General features: G+C 34.5%; 1 protein-coding gene across 1 annotated transcript in view; it reads left to right on the plus strand.

The window, feature by feature from the left end:
• The window catches only part of LOC108740802, a 93,234-nt gene that overhangs the window by 63,428 nt on the left and 10,227 nt on the right, over positions 1–19,579 (plus strand). Inside the window, exons 4-5 of the mRNA XM_018475284.2 lie at positions 13,024–13,134; positions 13,694–13,827. Coding sequence (XP_018330786.1) covers positions 13,024–13,134; positions 13,694–13,827 — 245 coding nt within the window. The remainder of the gene's footprint in view (positions 1–13,023; positions 13,135–13,693; positions 13,828–19,579) is intronic.

The following is a 19,579-nucleotide window of genomic DNA, read 5'->3' on the forward strand; positions in this document are numbered from 1 at the left end:
CACGTATTCGTCGGCTTGACATTTCCCAAGAATGGCCCACAAACAACTCTTCGAGCACAAGGAATTTAAGCCCAGACGTAACCCATAACAGCAGCTGATACCACGTTCAATCCCACTCCAGGGCCCATCCAAACTCTAACAAACATGGGACACGCCTTCCGAATTAATCTGGCATTGAGACGACATATAGCGGAAACTTCGAGACCAATATCCCATTAAAATTTACGCAGTGCGCCTCCATGACGGCAGTCTAACATCAACAATAAGTTAGATGGTGTTTGATTCTACTATAATAAATTTAAAGATAAGGCACGCAGTTGTATCCCACCATGTCAGATGGCATCGGAAAATCAATCAGGAGTTCCATCCAATACATCACATTTTTGACACGGACAGAACTACACGCCAGAAATTCTTGATCGATCCTGACTGGGTGTATACTAAATACATGGGCCACGTTAGAAATCCGCTCTAGCAGCATTGTGACACTATCGCCCTGTCTCTCAACTTGGGCTTATGACGACGTTTCCCCTGGCGCTTTATCATGTCATAAAACCCATAATTGATGCCGATTTCCTAGCACACTACCAATTACTGGTGGACCTAACCAAGCATAAATCCCTGGATTAGTTTACCACCTCTGGTCAGTAGTTTCCGTTATTAATACGGCACAACAGCTTAGTTACTTTGTCCAAACATTCATAGTACAACTTCCCAAACAGAGCAAAACCGTATCCATTCAACGACAAATACATTTTCCTAAGTAGATTGATCAATATCGTTCAACGCTGGGAAGGAGTCCAGTAGGAACACTCGGTATATAACATTTTAAAGTCAAAATACGCATGTAATAATTTTTGCAAGCACTAATAAACACGGCTTAGAGGATTGAATTAGATCAGGGACCATACACACACATATGTAATATTCTGAACGAACAATTACCATATGATCCAATGTAAATACCTGAACAATAAATAGCTTCTAAATAATCACATAAATCAGTCTGCTGCAAGGACCCATCCTTAATAGATGCTACAGTCTACCCTTCTTGAATAGACGTTGCATAACTGTCTAAGGCTACCCTTGCATCAGTAACAACCACCAGCACAATCGGCTCCTATTAGAACTACTGATTCTACTTATATTAGTCGTGACAATCAAACGTATTAAATTGACTAAATTTACAAGAATGGGCGTGAAGAATAGATCCATTGTACCATTTTTGCTTTATTACTTAGTATTAAAAATGTAGCATTCACATCATCATCATCATCATAAGGTCATCAGTCCTAAGACTGGTTGAACACGTACCTCCACTCTTTCCTATCCTGAGCTAAACTTCGCATTTCCCTAAAACTAGAACAGCCCACATCCTTNATGTTCAATAAATTTCAAATCATAACATAGATATTTAATGCTGGCTTTTACCCTTACTGTTCAATTGAAAAAAATAACCTAGCGATCTCATTACGTAATTGCTCCAATCAAGTTCTTGATTCAATGCTTAGCCCTCAATCATGTATAACAAATAGAATTTTTCTAATAGTTCAATGGCTTGCATTACGTGTAATATTTTCGGAAGACCGTATGTGCAAATACTTGTATGATACAAGAATGAAATATTACTGAAGAAATATCAGTTTTTATGTTAACTAGCACTCATCGTAAGGTCACTGGCATTTCTCCGTAAATCACAATCGCGTATGCTATCTTTTACTATTAAAAACAGTAACGTGTGTATAAGAAGACATTAAATAGTCGGTATCTATCGATGTAAATCACATACATGTGCAGACTTTTAACCGAATGAGGCGTTTAATCGCGCCATTAGTTATCCCAGTTAACAGCACAAAAGTAGGTAAAGGCATTGAAAGTTTAAATGTATGTATACCGTTTTTCACAAAAACATTGATTCACAGACGCTTTCTCATTCTAGAGAGAAACTGTATTTAATTATTACATTGATTGTTACAAAATTCTTATCGTCACTATGCAGGGGCACTGTAATTTTTCTGAATTCTTGCTCTGCCAAAACATTAAAACTTTTTCTTAAATCATAAGTAGAATTCAAAACCGTCATAATATTAAGGGTGCTCCATTTATAATAACGAAGTTGATGGCAACTTCCGGTATAACCAGAAGTGCTACATAAATGCCGTTATTTTAATTGAGAAGAGCATACCCAGTAACGCTATTCTCCAAACTTTTAAAATTAAAATCGAAGTAGTTTTCAGAATGTTTTAATGGATGATCACTGTGAGACACCTCGTATATTAATAAAATAAGATCTGTTTTAATCATTCAATTCATCAAGTGACTCTTCTAACAGAAATTAAATACAAAACCAACATTAAAACAAAAATGGTTCAGAGCCACAATTTTAATCGGTTTATCGATAATAGCTAAAAATATAAAACTCTTTAAAAAATTTTACTTTTAATAGCGGTTAAAGTTTGATATCAATACGAAATTAATTTAATTTCTGCCACTAGACATTACCTCAAGTTAATGAGGCTAGGTTAAGGTAATGTGCAGATTCGTCGGTCTGTTTATCGGTTGTACAAAATTTTATTTTAATGTATTTACCAAAAGTTTGTAACAAAGTTACAATTTATGTGACGTAAACTTTATGTAAAGATTTAGTAATTAAAATCACTTTTTTTCTTAATAAATATTACATGTTTGTGCAATTTTGTGCAGAATCATATTAATTCATTTTTTTTCCATAAACTTTTATTCATGTAATTCCGTTATCAAATTTATTTAGAAAGAAAATAGTTTAAAACACCTTCCCCCTTGTTTTTTCATCTGATTTTCTTATATACGAGGGTGGATTGATAAGTTTCCGGCCTGACCAAGAAAAACAAGGTTTTTAAAAATTTTTTTTTTTTATTTCTCAACATAATCTCCTCCAAGGCTGATACATTTCTCATAGCGGTGTTCCAGTCTATTAATGCCATCTCTATAGACTGATTCGTCAAGCTCCTCAAAATAACCATTTACAGCTTCGATTACTTCTTCATTGTCCGCAAATCTCTTACCGCCAAGCCATTTTTTGAGATTAGGGAACAGAAAATAGTCACTCGGGGCTAGGTCTGGAGAGTAAGGAGGGTGCGGCATCAATTCAAACTTTAGATCGTTGATTTTAGCCGTCGCAACGATTGACGTGTGCGCTGGTGCGTTATCGTGATGAAACAAGATTTTTTTCTTCGCCAGATGAGGTCGTTTAATTTTCACCTCGTGGCTCAAACGTTGCAATAAGTCTGCGTAGTATTGACCAGTGATAGTATTACCCTTTGCAAGGTAATCAATGTATATAATACCTCTTGCATCCCAAAAAACAGTAGCCATAACCTTGTTCGCCGAAAAAATTGTTTTTGCCTTCTTTGGAGTTGGTTCCCCTGGTCCAATCCACTGTTTAGACTGTTCTTTGGTTTCAGGAGTGTAGTGGTGGACCCACGTTTCGTCAACGGTTACGAATCGACGCAAAAATTCGCTTGGATTACGCTTATACAATGACAAATTTGCGGTAGAAATGTTTTTTCGAATCAATTTTTGGTCGACTGTTAGCAAACGCGGCACCCATCTTGCACAGAGCTTTTCCATATGCAAATGTTGGTGCAAAATATGTTGCACACGTTCATATGACATCTTACAGGTCTCAGCTATCTCACGCACTTTCAATCTGCGGTCTCCCAGCACTATTTGATGAATTTTTTCGATCATATCTGGAGTTGTGACCTCAACGGGGCGTCCTGAGCGAGGCCCATCAGAGGTGCTCACACGACCCTTTTTAAACTCGGAAACCCACTGCTTAACGGTTGAATATGACGGGGAGGATGTCCCCAGTGTTGAGTCCATCTCTTTTTTAATTTCCTTCGGCGTTAACCCCTTCAAATAAAAGTATTTGATGACAGCACGATTTTCCTGCTTTTCCATTTTTACGAAAACCACAGAGGCGTCTTGTTCAGCGTGCTGTCAAACCTACACTAGCAAGGAGATCGGGCTGAAACTATAGCTACAAGCTATCCAAGGATGGTACTATAGAATGTCACCTCAAGGTAGGCCTAGTGGCGTCATCTCTTGGTTAGGCCGGAAACTTATCAATCCACCCTCGTATATACCTTTTCCAACTAAAAGCAGTACTCCAGGAGTTTATCCGTTAACGGATACTGTCCAAATGAATTGTTAACTGTGAAATGTAACCTAAAAATCTTTATTTTCAATAAAAACTACTCAAAACACTTTTATCCTAATTATTTCATGTATGTTTTTCATTATTAGGTCACATTAAACCATTAAGAAGTTGAAGAAGAAAAAGTTACAATTTCGAAAAAGCCGTAGTTTTACCCATTTATGGAACGTCTTGTCAAATGCCACACATTAATTACTTTTAAGAGATCTACCACACGTCGTACAGTTTTTAATTACATTTTTTCTTTTAGTTTATTATTTTACAGGTATTTTTCATTTGGTTATTTCTTTACTTCATGATCTCCTTAAATATCTACTTTTACTATGTCTTCTGTTCTCATTTCATTTACGTGATCTTTCGTAGCTAATGCTGCCCTACATATTTCAATGCATTTATTTAAATTTATAACAGTTTTACTCTTCTTTATTCTCTAAATTTGTTGTATCTAATTCTGCAGACTATACAATCCTTTATTAACGAATCTCAGGGATTTCCAAAATCACATGTGTTTGAAAGAAATTTACAATCTGTGACATGAGCATTGAAATTGTCTGCTTGTCCCTTTGGATAAAAAATATTCGTCTAATTTTCTCACTAATATTTGAAATTTATTTGTTTCTGTCTCTTTTAACTCAAACGTGTTTTATACGTCAACACCCTCTGCTCCCATGCAGTATAACAATAAGTTGCATTTTATCTTATCATCGTTTCCATATTAGCGGCACATACGAATATTTCAAAATTCTGCTTGAATGTCGGCCTTAGATTTGCTGCATTCTCGTCCATTACCTTGAAATTCGTTGATTTCAACTCCATTTTCTCGCTTGTTTCACTACTACGCTGTATTATTTGAGTTTGCTATCATGAAATATTTGCTAATAAAATTCAGTTTTCTTAATGGTCAGGGTGACATATACTCATTTATGGAGGCTATTTACAGCTTTTATTTACAAGGTTATTTACATACAACTTGTTACAACAATTTAAACCAATCTAGTCCTCTGTATACCAACCACACTTCAGTGTTTGACAATTCTCGTGTGTCGTGTTACACTGACACTTTGGCCAAACCCTTCCTGTTGTCAACTGCCCATTTTTGCCAACAACACACATTGTTCTTATCTACAGAGTGTCCCAAGCAAGCAGGTTTCTTCAATAACTGCTTTATAGTTGAAGATATCAAAAAAGTTTCTTACAAAAGTGGTACCATATAAGTATGTATTTTCATATCCTAAATTGGAGTCTACCTAACTTCATTTTTTCAAATGGAATGCCTCTTTTTTATTGCATTTTTGAATCCCTGTTAAATTTAAATACCACTTTGTTAACCATATATTAAGTTTAAAATGCATCAATTTCCATAAAATTAGCACTAAATCAATAAATAGGCGGTTGCAGTACTCTGCGCAATTTTGAATATCTCCGAAACAAAAGCACACAGAGGTGTGCACATAGCTTGTGGAAGAAATAGTTCACTATTTCCATTATTAACGCAAACATGTTATATTCAAATTTATTGAAACCTTCCACTTCCAAAATAAATTGTTTCGAACTGACATAATTATTTTTTTTAAGGAATGCTATATTTTTTATCAGCTCATGTGCAAAATTTTATTTCCTTTCGTCCAATATGAGAATGTTACCATCTACGACTAATACTTTTTGAGAAAATTAAACTTTTTGATAATACCAATTTATATTAGGATATCAAGGATGTCTTGGTCGGCGATTCTATATTATCCACCTTTGTTTCCTACGAACGCCAATTTCATACGTTCGATAAGGTGCTAAATAACATTTTTCTTTAGTGTCCGTCAACCGTTAAATTAGGGTGGCGCCACAGTAGTAATAAGGTAAATTTCAAATAAAGCGCCAAAAGTTATCGAACTACGATAGAAAAATAAACAAGGACATAATTACTTTGAACTACGTAAATAAGTTTAATATAGGTACTGTACAGTCACTAACCACTCTAGTCACTAAAAATATTGAATTTTCTAACTTGGCATACTTCGATCCAACAACTGCTACATTCTTACCATGCTTTTTACCTACGCTTTTTGGAGAATTTTTGAACAATTATTTACTGTTTATAGCTGGATAGTTTTTCAAATTTCCCCCCATATGAGATAGTTCTCCTTACCTCTACCCTCCACAGTTTTTGCGTAATTGCAATTTACAATATTTTGACAAGTACATTTGCTTAGGCTATTCTACCTCGCCCACTTAATGTTAGATTAGGTAGTTAGGTACGTATCGCCGTTGCTGCTACTGGTACCTCTTACCAATAATTTGTCTGCTTTTATTTGAGGTTATCCGTAGTATTGAAACTGCATAAAGTTACAAAATTGTAAAATTCAAATGCTTATCGAAAGTGTGTCGTGGTTGACTAAATGGGAAAAAAAGGCATCTTCTAATATTTTCAAATAGAGCCTACTTATACAGCGAAATAAAAAAGATTAGAATAAATTCGATAAAACTTAAATCATGTTTCCGGAAAAACTGTTGGATTACGGAGCATAATAGTTCTAAAATGCATTTTTTCACATTACCTGTTAAAAAAGTAAATAATATTGTTAATCTGTTTAAGAAGCAGCATTTTCTATAAATTTACGGTTAGTTTTATAGAATGTCTGCACGGATAGTATCTTGTTTTTCTTCAAATAAACAATAAAATCAAACAACTATGTACATTTGTAAGAGAAAACAGTTCTACGAAAGGCATTTCCTATTTAAAAGGAGAGAATTCTTTACAATGCAACATTTAAAATGCAGTTTATGGAAAGTTGTTTTATTACTATAGTATTGTATGTTGTATACAAGTTCTCCAGAGATGTCAATAAAAACAATGAATTCAATTTTAACGTAACCACAATAGGTGCATTATATTTAATGGGTATTAGGAAGTACATAATTTGAATGTTAGATTGTATTAATATTTACCTGATGAACATTTTTATTGAAGACATAACTTTTCTCGTTCATTGTCATTGATGTTTTTGGTAAGGCTTCGGAGCTTGCAGGAGGTGATAGAACACTATAAAACAAGAAAATTACGTAATTGTTTGTGTGTCCAAATGCTCGGCGTTTTCGAAAAAAACGTAGTTGAAAGTACAGGTAAATTCAATTCCGAATCTGATAAAGAAATACGACAAAGCAGCGTCGCGTTCAATAGGCTGGCAATTAGCAGTATCTGTGATGTATTTCTTTTAAACTTTTTTGCTCAGGTATTGTTTGTTATTTGTTAGAATAAATCTGATTCAAAATGTTTGTGTTACAGTTAGTTTTTTATTCTTTTAAAGTTTAAACCTTGTATTTAATCAATAAAGTAATTGAGCAATACAACTTCAGATATTTAAATAGGTCAGCATGACACTAGTAGTATTAGTATTCAAAAAATTAAGAATAATTAGGTTAAACCGTTTACTTCTGCAAGATTTAGGAAACGAGTTTTTATTTTTTTTATTATTATAATTTACTTCCATATTTTTGGTGGTTGACGATACTTACTACATTACATACACATTTGTTTAGGGCATGAGGTGTTGCAATCTTATCCTTAATAATTTGATTTTCTTTCGAGAAACTAATGTTGATTGGACGGATATTTTCTTTACTAGTAGATGCCGCTTGAAATTAGATAAGTATCAGTATATTATCATTTATAAACCAGGAAAAATTAGTAATAATGCAGACGTTTTATTACTAATAAAAAATGATAGTGTTAAAATCAAAAACCTATTGAAAACCTGTCGAATGATAATGATGCTACAAAATCAATATTTTAATGACAAAGCGATTCATATTGGTGTTAAAAAAATTTGGCCAGATGTAGACATAATTGGATGGTTGCATTTAATACAATCCTAGTTTGACAAAGTTCAAAATTTAGAGTTTAGATCTAATTCACTAATAGATCAGTTGTTACGTTAAACTTTTGGACTACTATTTTTAAACCTTTGACATTTTGGGAGATTGTTTTGCAGAAAACCTTCAGCGAAATAGATCTAAAAATCATAAATTAATTGAATGTGCTGACCATGGGTAAGTTTAACTTTTCCAGCTGTATCTCGTTCTTGCTGTTGACTGAAACTTAGTTTAAGTCCTAGTTGTGGACGGCGCATATTTTTACTTTTAATCTCTCAATGTGGTATTGTTATGTTGAGTAGTATTTAAATAATTATTTATTTTTAAGTGTAAATCACTTGTTTTGATGTGACAACGTCTTATAATTCGATGGAGCCGGCTGCACGCACGAAAAAACATGACTCATGCGGCGTTACCTCGCTTTGAGGCGTTCCATTTTAGGCTTGAAGTGCTAGCGAGAGCGTGGAACGAGCGACAAAGAGGCACAATCGGCCTCCGCGTTCGGCAGCGTTCGTCATCTGTCTCTCTCCAACTTGAGTGAGCGATGCGTACGCGTGGACAGATGCTATACAATAATACATTTACCTCCTTCTCTATATCCATACAAAATATCTATCAAACAAATAAAATTAAAATTTTCTTTTGAAAAATGAAACCATTCCATCAGTATTTTCTTATGACGTTGTCACGTTCAACTATCGTCAGTAAACCGACTTTACAGACAACCGATTTTTTTTCAATACCTACGCAGCGAAGAAAATAACATTACACCAATTAATATTTACCAGAAGGAGATGCAGATAAGCAGAATTCGAGTATATTGCCAGCAACGGCTTTTAAAGAAAGTTAAAAATTCTCAAGAAAAGCAAGATGCTTTTTTTAAAGATATAATGCCAACCAGACAGTTATAAAGCCGACCCTGATCTTTTACCTACCTAAGTACATGTTTAACCTCTAATCGCTGCACAGCTTACTATTATTCGATTATCTCTTCACTTTGTTTGTTCTGCTCATGAAGAATTTCCTAATTTAACAAGAGCGTGTTCAATTCTCATAGTAAAAGCGAAACAGCCAAATTTTACAACAGTATTATGGCCCAGGCAATATGGGCGGGTGAGTGGGAGAAATTATTCGGATTAAATTTTTTTACTCAGTTTTATTCGGAAGATTCTCCTGAATACAACAATATATGTTGCCAGCCGATAACCCGGTCTAGTATTGTTTAAATCACGTTTGTTTAAACAAATGCCAAAAAACAACTTCTTTTGACTGGAACAATTTTTTTATATTATTTGATTTAATCTCGATAAAAAAGGTGTGCTTTTTGTTGTAAAGTTAATATTTTTTTAGTTTTTCCTATGTAGCACTTCCGGTTATACAGGAAGTTGACAGCAGCTTCGTTATCCTGTATATTATGACTATTTTAAATTGTACTTATAATTCTAGGTAGACTTTCTAAGGTTTTCCTACTTCTAAAATTTATGGCATTCGAAATATTATTTTTTTTTTTAAAGTACCTCAGAGCAGTAGGTAGTGAAAAAGCATGTCTATCTTACAATAAGAAAGCAGAAGCAACACAACACAATAAAGGCGGAAATATAAAAACAGGACAGACGAAAAAGGGCAAAAAAGATGTATAGCTAAAAAGTGGGAAATAATTGGGAAGTGTAGGGCAACTAAGAAACAGTAGATTGACAGGAGGTGTAAGGAAGTAGAAGAAAGTTTGGAGTAGGTAGTTTTAGAGATGTAGGGTGCAGTAGTAATAATATAAGAAACGAGGAAGAGTTCATTTTGACAGAAAATGAGGAAAAGGCAGTAGATGAAAAGAATATTTAGAGAACCCATACGCAGGCCATTAGTTAGGAGATATATTAGATAAGGAAGATAGTGTGGAGATAGATGAGCTGGGGTTTTCCCATAATGAGAGAAGAGTTCGATGTAGCGTTAAAAAACTTAAAGAATAATAAGGCGCCAGGTGTAGAAGGAATACAGAGGAAAATTCTTAAACATGCAGAACAAGAGGTTAGAGATCGTATGTTTAAGCTAGTTAGCCACATTTACGAGATGGGGAAAGTTCCAGGGAATATAAACGAAACGTGGTAGTAACCATACCTAAAAAGAGGCGTAAAAAATTAATCCGAATAATAATATTTCTCATTCACCTGCCGATATTGACTAGACTATTAAGTAAATTTACACGAACAGAAGATAGATTGGTGTATTAATATTTAGAGGGTATGTTCTTTGACTTAACATGGTACATATTAATATTAAAATGAATAGTAAACGTAGCAATAATTAAAATATTTTTAAAAAATTTAAATGATTCAATTAGAATTATATTTTTATTTTTTTAGTTTTGATCTGATGGTTAAATAAACCGAAACGTTACACAAAAACATTTATTTACATAGTTTTTTATCGCCACCCTAGAAAAAATAGTTAGTTATTACTACACATCGGATTATATGCATTTGCATATTTGCATATGCAAAAGCATATAATTCTATTTTATAGCGTTTTTGCATATTTTGGTACTTTTTCATTAACAGTGCTTATTTCAGTAGTTATACGTTTTAGGCGTGTTGTATTATGCCGCCGACGCCACAGGATCCTTCAATAAAAAAAATATTGCTCTTGTTGCAACACATTTCAGCAATATACCCGATGCAATTGAAAAACTAGAAACTAAAAACCTTCTGTGGAAGTCCTTGGAAATATTAGAAAAAATGGTTGAAAAGAGTAACGCCCTTCCGAGTTCAATATCGCAAAAGGTTCGTGGCAAATTAAATGCAGTTTTGTATAAAAACCCCGGTCTTGACGAAATAAAGAAAATTGACGCATTTATCACGGCACCGGACAAACTCTTCCTGAAGAGGTCTCTGCAGGAATGGCGCCAAATTTCAAGTTCTGTCCGGTAACGTCAGTTGACGTCGAAAGGTCATTTTCAGCCTGTAAATTGATGTTAAGTGATAAACGGCACAAGTTTGCCGTAGAAAACCTGGAAAAATATATTATTGTTTATTGTCACAAAAATTATAATAAATAAGTTATAAATTATAANGGAATGGCGCCAAATTTCAAGTTCTGTCCGGTAACGTCAGTTGACGTCGAAAATGTAAATTCTAATTATAAATGGTTTTTTTATAGTGCATATTTTGGCATTTTGATAGCGTATATAATCTGATGTCTAGTTATTACTAACCATTTCGCATCCATGTGCATGAAAAGAGTAGGTGATATGCTATATTCCAATGGCCCGTTCATCAAGAGTCAAAAGCGGAGACTACGGGTACCTTCGTACCAAAAAGATTTTCAGCAAGACCTTTGAAAAAATTTTATGCAAAAGTTATTCAATTAACTTATGGTTATTTATTTAAGGTGCTCTTGACATTGGCCTTGAAAATTACCGTTAAGGATATTAAGGTATCAAATTTATGAAGAATAGACGTGGTTTTATATTAAACCATGTAAATAACTCGTGGGATTCAATGACACCTAAAGTCATCGAGGTTTTCAAAGATAAACTAGAACGTCGCATAGCGTCGTCGCTCATGGGGTTTGCACATTAGACCCTTTGAAAGAAACCTGTTATTTACATGACTCAGTGTGAAATTTTCTCTTGATTACATTTATACAAAAAAGAAATAACAAGAATATAAATAAAAATTATTTTTAAGAGCTTAAAGGTCATTTTTTAGGTCAATGCCAAGGTCACCACTAAATAATCAAGAACACGTGTTGCTTTTAACGTTTATTTACATTTTTCTTGCAATTCAGATCATCTAATTTACGTAACATATACCCGAGTAACTTCGGCGATTTAAAAACAGCAATTGTTGTGATTAATGTTTACAAAGGATTCGATTTAATTTTATAATTAGAAAGACTAGCTTTTTAAAAAGTACCGTGTACACTGAAAAGTAACAACACTTGACATCACTAACCGACTAGTGCGTTTGTAAATATCCAGTCTCAATCGCTGCTTAAAAACAAAAAAGAGGAGACATTCTTTGTATTATATAAAAAAAAAACACAAACAGGAGGAATTTTGAAAATTAAACTCTTGAACTATATAGAAATAGACTTAAAGGATTACCAAAAGTATAATGTTGATTCATCTTCGAACCCGCAACTATTAATGGTAATTCAAATAAGAAAATGTACTCCTAAATTCTGAATTACTTTTACCTTTATATCAATTTTAAAGGCAGAATTTTATAAGAGCTTGAAAAGGTATAAAATTTCCTATTATTTTTTATTTTCAATTCTACTTTTTACAAATACAACTTTATAAAACAAGGTAGTAGTTTAATATGTAACAATTTTTATAAACGAAATTTTGTGTCACTGTAACCAAAAAAAAAACATGTTTTCTGTTGTACCATAATACTTAAGCATAACTGTTTCCCGCTACTAACACGTATATTTTGCTTGTCGTTGTTTAAACAGATACGATGCCAAGTAACGGTTAACATTTAAGTAACATCTGGCTATCGAATTTAGAGATATTAGGAAATTAAATTACTATTGCTGCTTTAATACGTACATATCTATGTATATTAATTGCTCTCCTACTTTCACGAAATACCTTCAACTTACAGGCGAAATATGATTTTATTTTAGACATATTGTATGAAACATCCTGTAATTTAACTGATAATATAGGTACCTATAACATCAATCTTAAGCCTTAAGCCATCGTCGTTAGATAAAGTTTTTACTTTCCTCAATATTGGTTCTTTAATTATTATTATTTATCAGTATATTTACTTCTTCAAAAATTCATGTTATGTATATCAGTATCCAGTATATCAGTATATCAGTATTCAATAACAAATGTGAAAATATGTTATAGAATCCCTTGATCTTATTCTTCATTAGGCTAATATTATCGAAAACGCTAAAGCAAGAAAATCTATTGTAAAACAGGTATTACAAAAAGATAATTTTTACAGAATGTTCACTGGCTTCCTTTGTAAGTAGTTCCACTAGTCAGCAAATTCCATTCGTCTATTTACCATTAAAAGGTCAAATCATCCATCCAAGCAAGGAAATAAAATTTACAGGTGAGATTGACTTTATATTTTAATTCAAAACAGTAAAAGACATAACATATATGTAGATAATCCTACAATTATTATGTAAATTTTACAAATGATAAAGGACCCATTCGTTGCGCTATTACCAACTTCGTTAATTACTTATTATTTTGATTAAACAGTTTGCATTTAATTTCACGTTCTACGAAGTTTGTGTTTAATTAACATTATAAACCAATGACCCTGCGTTACTGCTATTTCCTAGTGGCGTCAATGTACTTGAAGTGTCTGCAAAAAGGAATTTATTTTTACGTTATTTTTTATTCATACATTTTAACGCTAAACTACTAATGTAAATGAAAAGAATAAGGATTGAACAAGTTAAATCGAAAGAATGTTAAGTTTCACTTGAAATTGTAAAACAAGACCAGGTTGATATATCCTTGATGATTAAATTCAACCGCTGCCTCCACAAATAATTTTACTTTGTTGCATTTAAAAATAAAATATTTTTTAATCAGTATTTTCCCATTTTTCTTTGTTATGCTTCACACCAAAGCTTTTTGATAATGTTGCATTTTTATAGATCTCAAAGCTCCTGTATGTGCGGTATCAAGTGCAAAAGTATTATCTGAAGACGGATGGACAGAATTAAGGAATCCACTAGATGGCGATATACCACTGAGGTTATTTCGAGATGAGGGTCGAGTATTTTTGCAAGTGTGTATCACACCAATTACTATATTTTATCATTATATAATACTGGGGTGTCTTAAGGCGAAGGTTGCCTGTAAGACCGATTGTAAAAGAAGTATTGGACTTCTTTTTGTACTTTGTACAACTTCGCTTTCGATTACGTTTATCTAATTTTAAGATTAAACGGTTATACCGACATGTCAGCACAATTAAAATTTTCATTTTCTGGTGTAAAAAAGTGCCCATATTTATCTGAAAAGCAATTGGACGCACCGAGTTGTGGTTAGGATTAAGCTAATGTAAAAATGTACTTAGTAATAACGGCTAATACTGAAAAAATCTCGTCACCAATGATATAATAAGACTCTTCAACAATTTGAGTCCTTTGTGCAGCTCCTCGTAAGATTAGCCTATCCATATGATTATCAGGAGCTCATAGACGAACTAGCAGTACAAACATTTATTAATGGAATCAGGGTCGCCTAACTATAGCAAGTCCTTAGACTAGCACGCCAGAAGAGGCCAAATGAAACATCGTCACATGGCTTAAAGCTTGAAGCGGCGAAAGAAGTTTCCAAGGGCCATGTACGAGTACGTCAAGCGGAAATCGACGACTGCATAACCACAACAAAAGACATAACAGATGCGAAGGAAGTCACCACTACAAGCACGGTTGAACGAAATTAAAAATGTTGGTAATGTAGAAGAACTGTTAGAATTACGGTGGTCGTCCGAAGTGCTGGAATTGTAGAAGAATTGGTCACCTAAATTGAGGGTGCGCCTTAAACACAACGCGATCTTTTGGCGGAGATAGACGGCAATCAGTAAACTAAAATCAGCCAACTTTGTGGAGCGCAAGTTATTTCGCTTTCACCTTGATCAAATTTATCGGAGAAACTTCTCTAAAACATGAAGAAATTAAAACAGGAAATGCTATCCTATATGGTTGGAAATTAGTGCCCGATACAGCATTTCTCCAAGAACATGGAATCAGCACTCTACAATGGTGAACAGAAAATAGTAATATAGTATTGATGGGGATAGACGAACCAGGCATTCCAAACTTGGCACAGAAAGCATTATAGGTGGGACATACACTCGTAAGAAGTGGAACATCATCGATACCTGCGAGAATAGTCAATTTAAAAAACTTCTAGCAAAAGATTTGTAAAGGGACATCATTGGGAGAATTTGAATCATTTGTTGAAACTCACCTTTGTAATTGGAAAAAAAGCTAGGGCTAAACAGACATCACTTCCTTTAACCGAACTGGTGAAACGGTACAGTAACTACATACAAGGGACAACTCAAGCAACTTCTTAACCGCTTCATATCAAAATTTAGGAACAAACCGCTTACCATACCACTGCAACAACACCCGAACAGCAAAACCCATTAAATAACTACCTAAAGGAGTTCTCTGGACGAAGCAAGAGGAAGTGAATAGACTTATAAGAGATATGCATATGCAAAGAGTGATCGAAGTTCTTGGGTTTCATAAATGGTATTAGTACCGAAGAAAGATCCACAATATTTATTGTGAACTACACGAAGCTGAAAGGGATAAAGAAAATAAATAATTACCCATTACTATGAATCGACGACAATCGAGAATTAATACGAAGGTTTACCGATATAACTGAGCCGCTCACAATAAACGGGGTTTAATTCTACTATACACCCGAATGTTAAAAAGAATTCGAAAACTTGAGGATTACACTCTCTCGAGCCCCAACCTCTACATACCCATAGATGCTAGTAATTTAGGACTTGGCTATGCTCAAAACAAGGACGAAACTATTATATCACCCATCTAGAGCTACTGTCTGTGGTGAATAGAGACTTCTATAAAACTCCCCTTAAAGTCGGATCACTAAATACGAGTTAGATATTGATTGATTGATCTCCCAGACAAACAATACGACAACGCATATGCACTTTGCCTATGCACTATGACCTTGCGTAGAATACTGCAAGCGTTGTTCCTCTTCGAAGAAAAAAGGATGGCATCGGTCTGTTGTAGTGTAACCACCGTTCATCCTGAGAGATCCTGGAAAGACTGAAAAGAGAAAGAACGAAGACATTAACCGAATAATGAAATGAAAAGAATCTAGAATATCAAGACCGTCATTGATAGATGAGAGCCACCTAAGTCAGACAACGAAAAGTTACTGGGCCCAGAGGAATTCCCTTACCTTGAGAGAGTCCGGATGGTATGAAAAATATGCTTCAAGTAGTAAGTACTTCTAAAGAGCAGATTTTGAGAAGTCTAAGAAACAATCCAAAGCGAATGATATTTCGGCATTACAAAGATTACAGGGGAGGTGCGAGAAGGATTTTATTGACTACGACGTAGAGACGATATGGAAGATTGATGTACGAAATGCCCAACATGCGCCGTAAGAGACCGCAAAATAGAAGCTCTAAATGAAAGCAGCAGTACAACATGGAAGCACTATTTCAGATAATGACGATCGACGCAGCAGAACCTTTCCCAACGATAAACTGCGGTGAACGATATATCTTGGTTGTGATAGATTACTTTACCGGATTGCTCGTTATACAGTACTAATGGAATTATATTCTGACCAAGGCAGGAACTTCGAGTCGACACTATTCAAAGTCACTGATCTAATGGGTCTCACAAAAGTAAGGACAGCTCCTTTACATCCATAGTCTGATCGTATGGTTGAACCATTTAACTACCTCTTTATCTCTAATATATCCGCCAACCATAAAACAATTGGAATAACACCGGCCAGTAGCACATTTGGGAAGAGCTTGGACTGTCAGCAGACATGTGGTTTGATCGATCTGGAGACCCTTTAGTGTTTACAAACGAATACGTGCGCCAACTATAAGAATGACTAGAAGCCGCTGCTGATTTTAGGGAAGTTGACAAATTGTGGCTATATAATTCATCAGGACGGAAAGAACGTTGCCCGAAACTGCAGCAAGTTTCGAAAGCTCCTTACACTGTATATTCGACACATCAACGACGTTGTTTATCGAATTCGAAAGAGGCTTTGAGTTAAAATGGAGATAATTTACTTTGAATGCCTTGTTCTAAAAAGATGCGCTGTCGCTGATCTTAACTGTAAGTTTTAGGACAACATGTAGACAATGCCAGAGCATCAGGTGACCTATATTGGGTTGCCGAGGTTGAACAAGATCAGAGTCCTCTAGAAGCTACATTCTGAAATCTTTCTAGAGCAAGACAGCCGAGAGGTCGGAAAATGACGTTTATAGTTACTATGAAATGGAACCTGCAATAAAAGATGAAAAGAAGCGATATAGTGATGAACGGGTGATTAATTAATAATAGTAATGTCAATTGAATATTTATTAAATAATAAAAATAAATTAGAGTACGAAAGGTGTTCTTTTACGCGACACCATGATCTCTATGTTAGAAACTTTCTCGTTTCACAAGAACGGTTGTTATTACATGCAACTTACTTATTTCACATTAATTGCCCACTTACTGAGAAAACAACATACCTAACTAAAAAATATGTCTCAGATGATACCCTTATAATTCGAATATCAAATAGCTTATGAATAGTTAAGTGCAAATCAATACAGAATAAAGGTTGTAGAATTTAATGTTTTGTGAAATAAATTAAAATTACATAAAATCTGTAGTACTACAATTAACCTCACAATAATAAGAAAAAATTGTTGCTGCTGTCACTCTGTTGCCGGGAAGCGAACCCGGGCCCTAATTTTACTCACCAGTACTCAACCAATAAACTGTGAGGAGACAAAAGCAGCAACACAGACGATACGTGCCTAAGCATAAGTGTAGCGAGCTTATCGATGTGCCGACTAGCCGCGGGCGCCTTTCTTCATGTGTGCCGTATTTCTAAATGTGGTTGTCGTACCTGCGTTCTGGGAAAGCAGTTAAACAGCTCAAAGAAGAAAGAAACGATCCGGATGTTTCTAGAGGGTTCCAGAAAGGAAACAAAAGAGTACTTAAAGGAAGAGACGATCGCCGAGAAGAGTAGAAATAAATTGACCGTTGCAGAAGTGAAACCAGAAATAAATTGACAGTGATAGCAGTGAAATAAATAGCGCAGTGAATAGTGATATATCAACAGTAGTGTAAATGAATAGAATAATTCATAAACTAAATTTAGTAATAATTTAATAGTGTTTTTAAGTTCTTTAATAATTAGTGTAAATAAATAGTTTTGTCGTTAGCAGTCTTAAAAGTTAAACCCACGAACATTACAATATTACACGATATATACAAATAAGTCGTTTCTAACAAATAGTGAATAGAGAAACACTAAATATATTTGAGTTATGACAGGCTTATTTGTGAGCGGTTAATGAAAATCGATTACAGTGAGCGATCGCATATAGTTTATTATTTATTATAAGCGGGCACGCCTGTAAATTTGCCTGTTATGAATTCTATTTATCTTAATATACCTAAAGAAAATTTTATTTGAATATTTACGAGACCATTTCTTACTCTTCCTTACCTAATTTCAATTTAAAATGTACCTTTCGTCCTTATTTTATTATTACTAAAAGTAAATAGTGTTTGGTAGTACAAATAATGCAAAACAATAGTCGAGACGTTGCTACGATGAGCGTCGTTACATGTCCGAAGCCTACTCCGATCGCGTAACAGTCTCTCCCATATTTTGATTGAATTTCGAAATCGTCGGCGCGTGAATCTGTAGACGATTGAAGCTCCCGATCGGGATAATTGCTTAATATTTTGACTGAGTCTCGGGCATTTACATTTAAATGGCGCTCAATGGAAAGCAATTTAAAGTTGTCAACTGTCTCACTGGACCCTTTGTAGTTAATCCAATCCGGTTTAATCGGCGAGTTAAGGGCGCCAACGACCCGGACCCATATGGCAACTTCACACAAGTTTATCTACGAATTGCTACGTATTAAACTCTCTCTGTAACCGTGTATCATTAAGTACAATTACATATGCGTCTATAATTAAAGTTAGTGAAAAGGTTGAAAAATGTTAACATGAAATCAATGATGATTCCTACACGCGGGCCCAGCACGTGTGGCATAATCAATTGAGGACAAAAAAAGAAAGAATCCTTGATACATGTAATGAAAAATGTATCGATGATATTTATTGCATTTTTCTTGAATTGGACAGAAAAGATCTTGAAGAAAACCAATCAAGTTTTCTGTTGTCCAAAGAATTATTCGACATCTAAGCTAGATTTCTAATACCAAAGAAACATTGAGGAACATTTGTGTTGCTGTTACTTGTTCCCCAAAATGTTTCACAAAGTAGAAACTTTTTTAGAGTATCTAAAGACCAGATTGCAAATCAGGATTTCTCAGGATTCGTAATAGGATTTTTGATTTGCGTTTTATAATTTGACATAAACATACACGTATCTTCATTTAACTTATCTCATCATTTTCAAATCCTCGACGGTAGTAAAAGGAATGAAAAGATATTAACGTCATGAGAACTAGACCGTGTTTTTTTTAAAGATGTAATCTCCTGTAAACTCCCCACCTCATGGGTGAATAGTACCAGTTGTATTACAATTTTAAATGAACGTGTCAGTGCCGCATGGAATAAATTAGGAACGCGTTCTTAAAAGAATTACAATAAAATAATAGTGTCGAGACCGAACTGCGATAAATTAGGGGTACGTTTACAATACGGTTAATTAGTTAATGCCGGACAGAGATAAATTAGGGTTCGGTAAAGGTCTAGATGATGGCCCCCACCTGCGAAGGGGGTGGGAGTGGGGGGGGGTCGAAAGAGGAGGTCTCC

The sequence above is a fragment of the Agrilus planipennis genome, unplaced genomic scaffold (genome assembly GCF_000699045.2).
Source record: "Agrilus planipennis isolate EAB-ADULT unplaced genomic scaffold, Apla_2.0 scaffold277, whole genome shotgun sequence".
NCBI lineage: Eukaryota > Metazoa > Arthropoda > Insecta > Coleoptera > Buprestidae > Agrilus > Agrilus planipennis.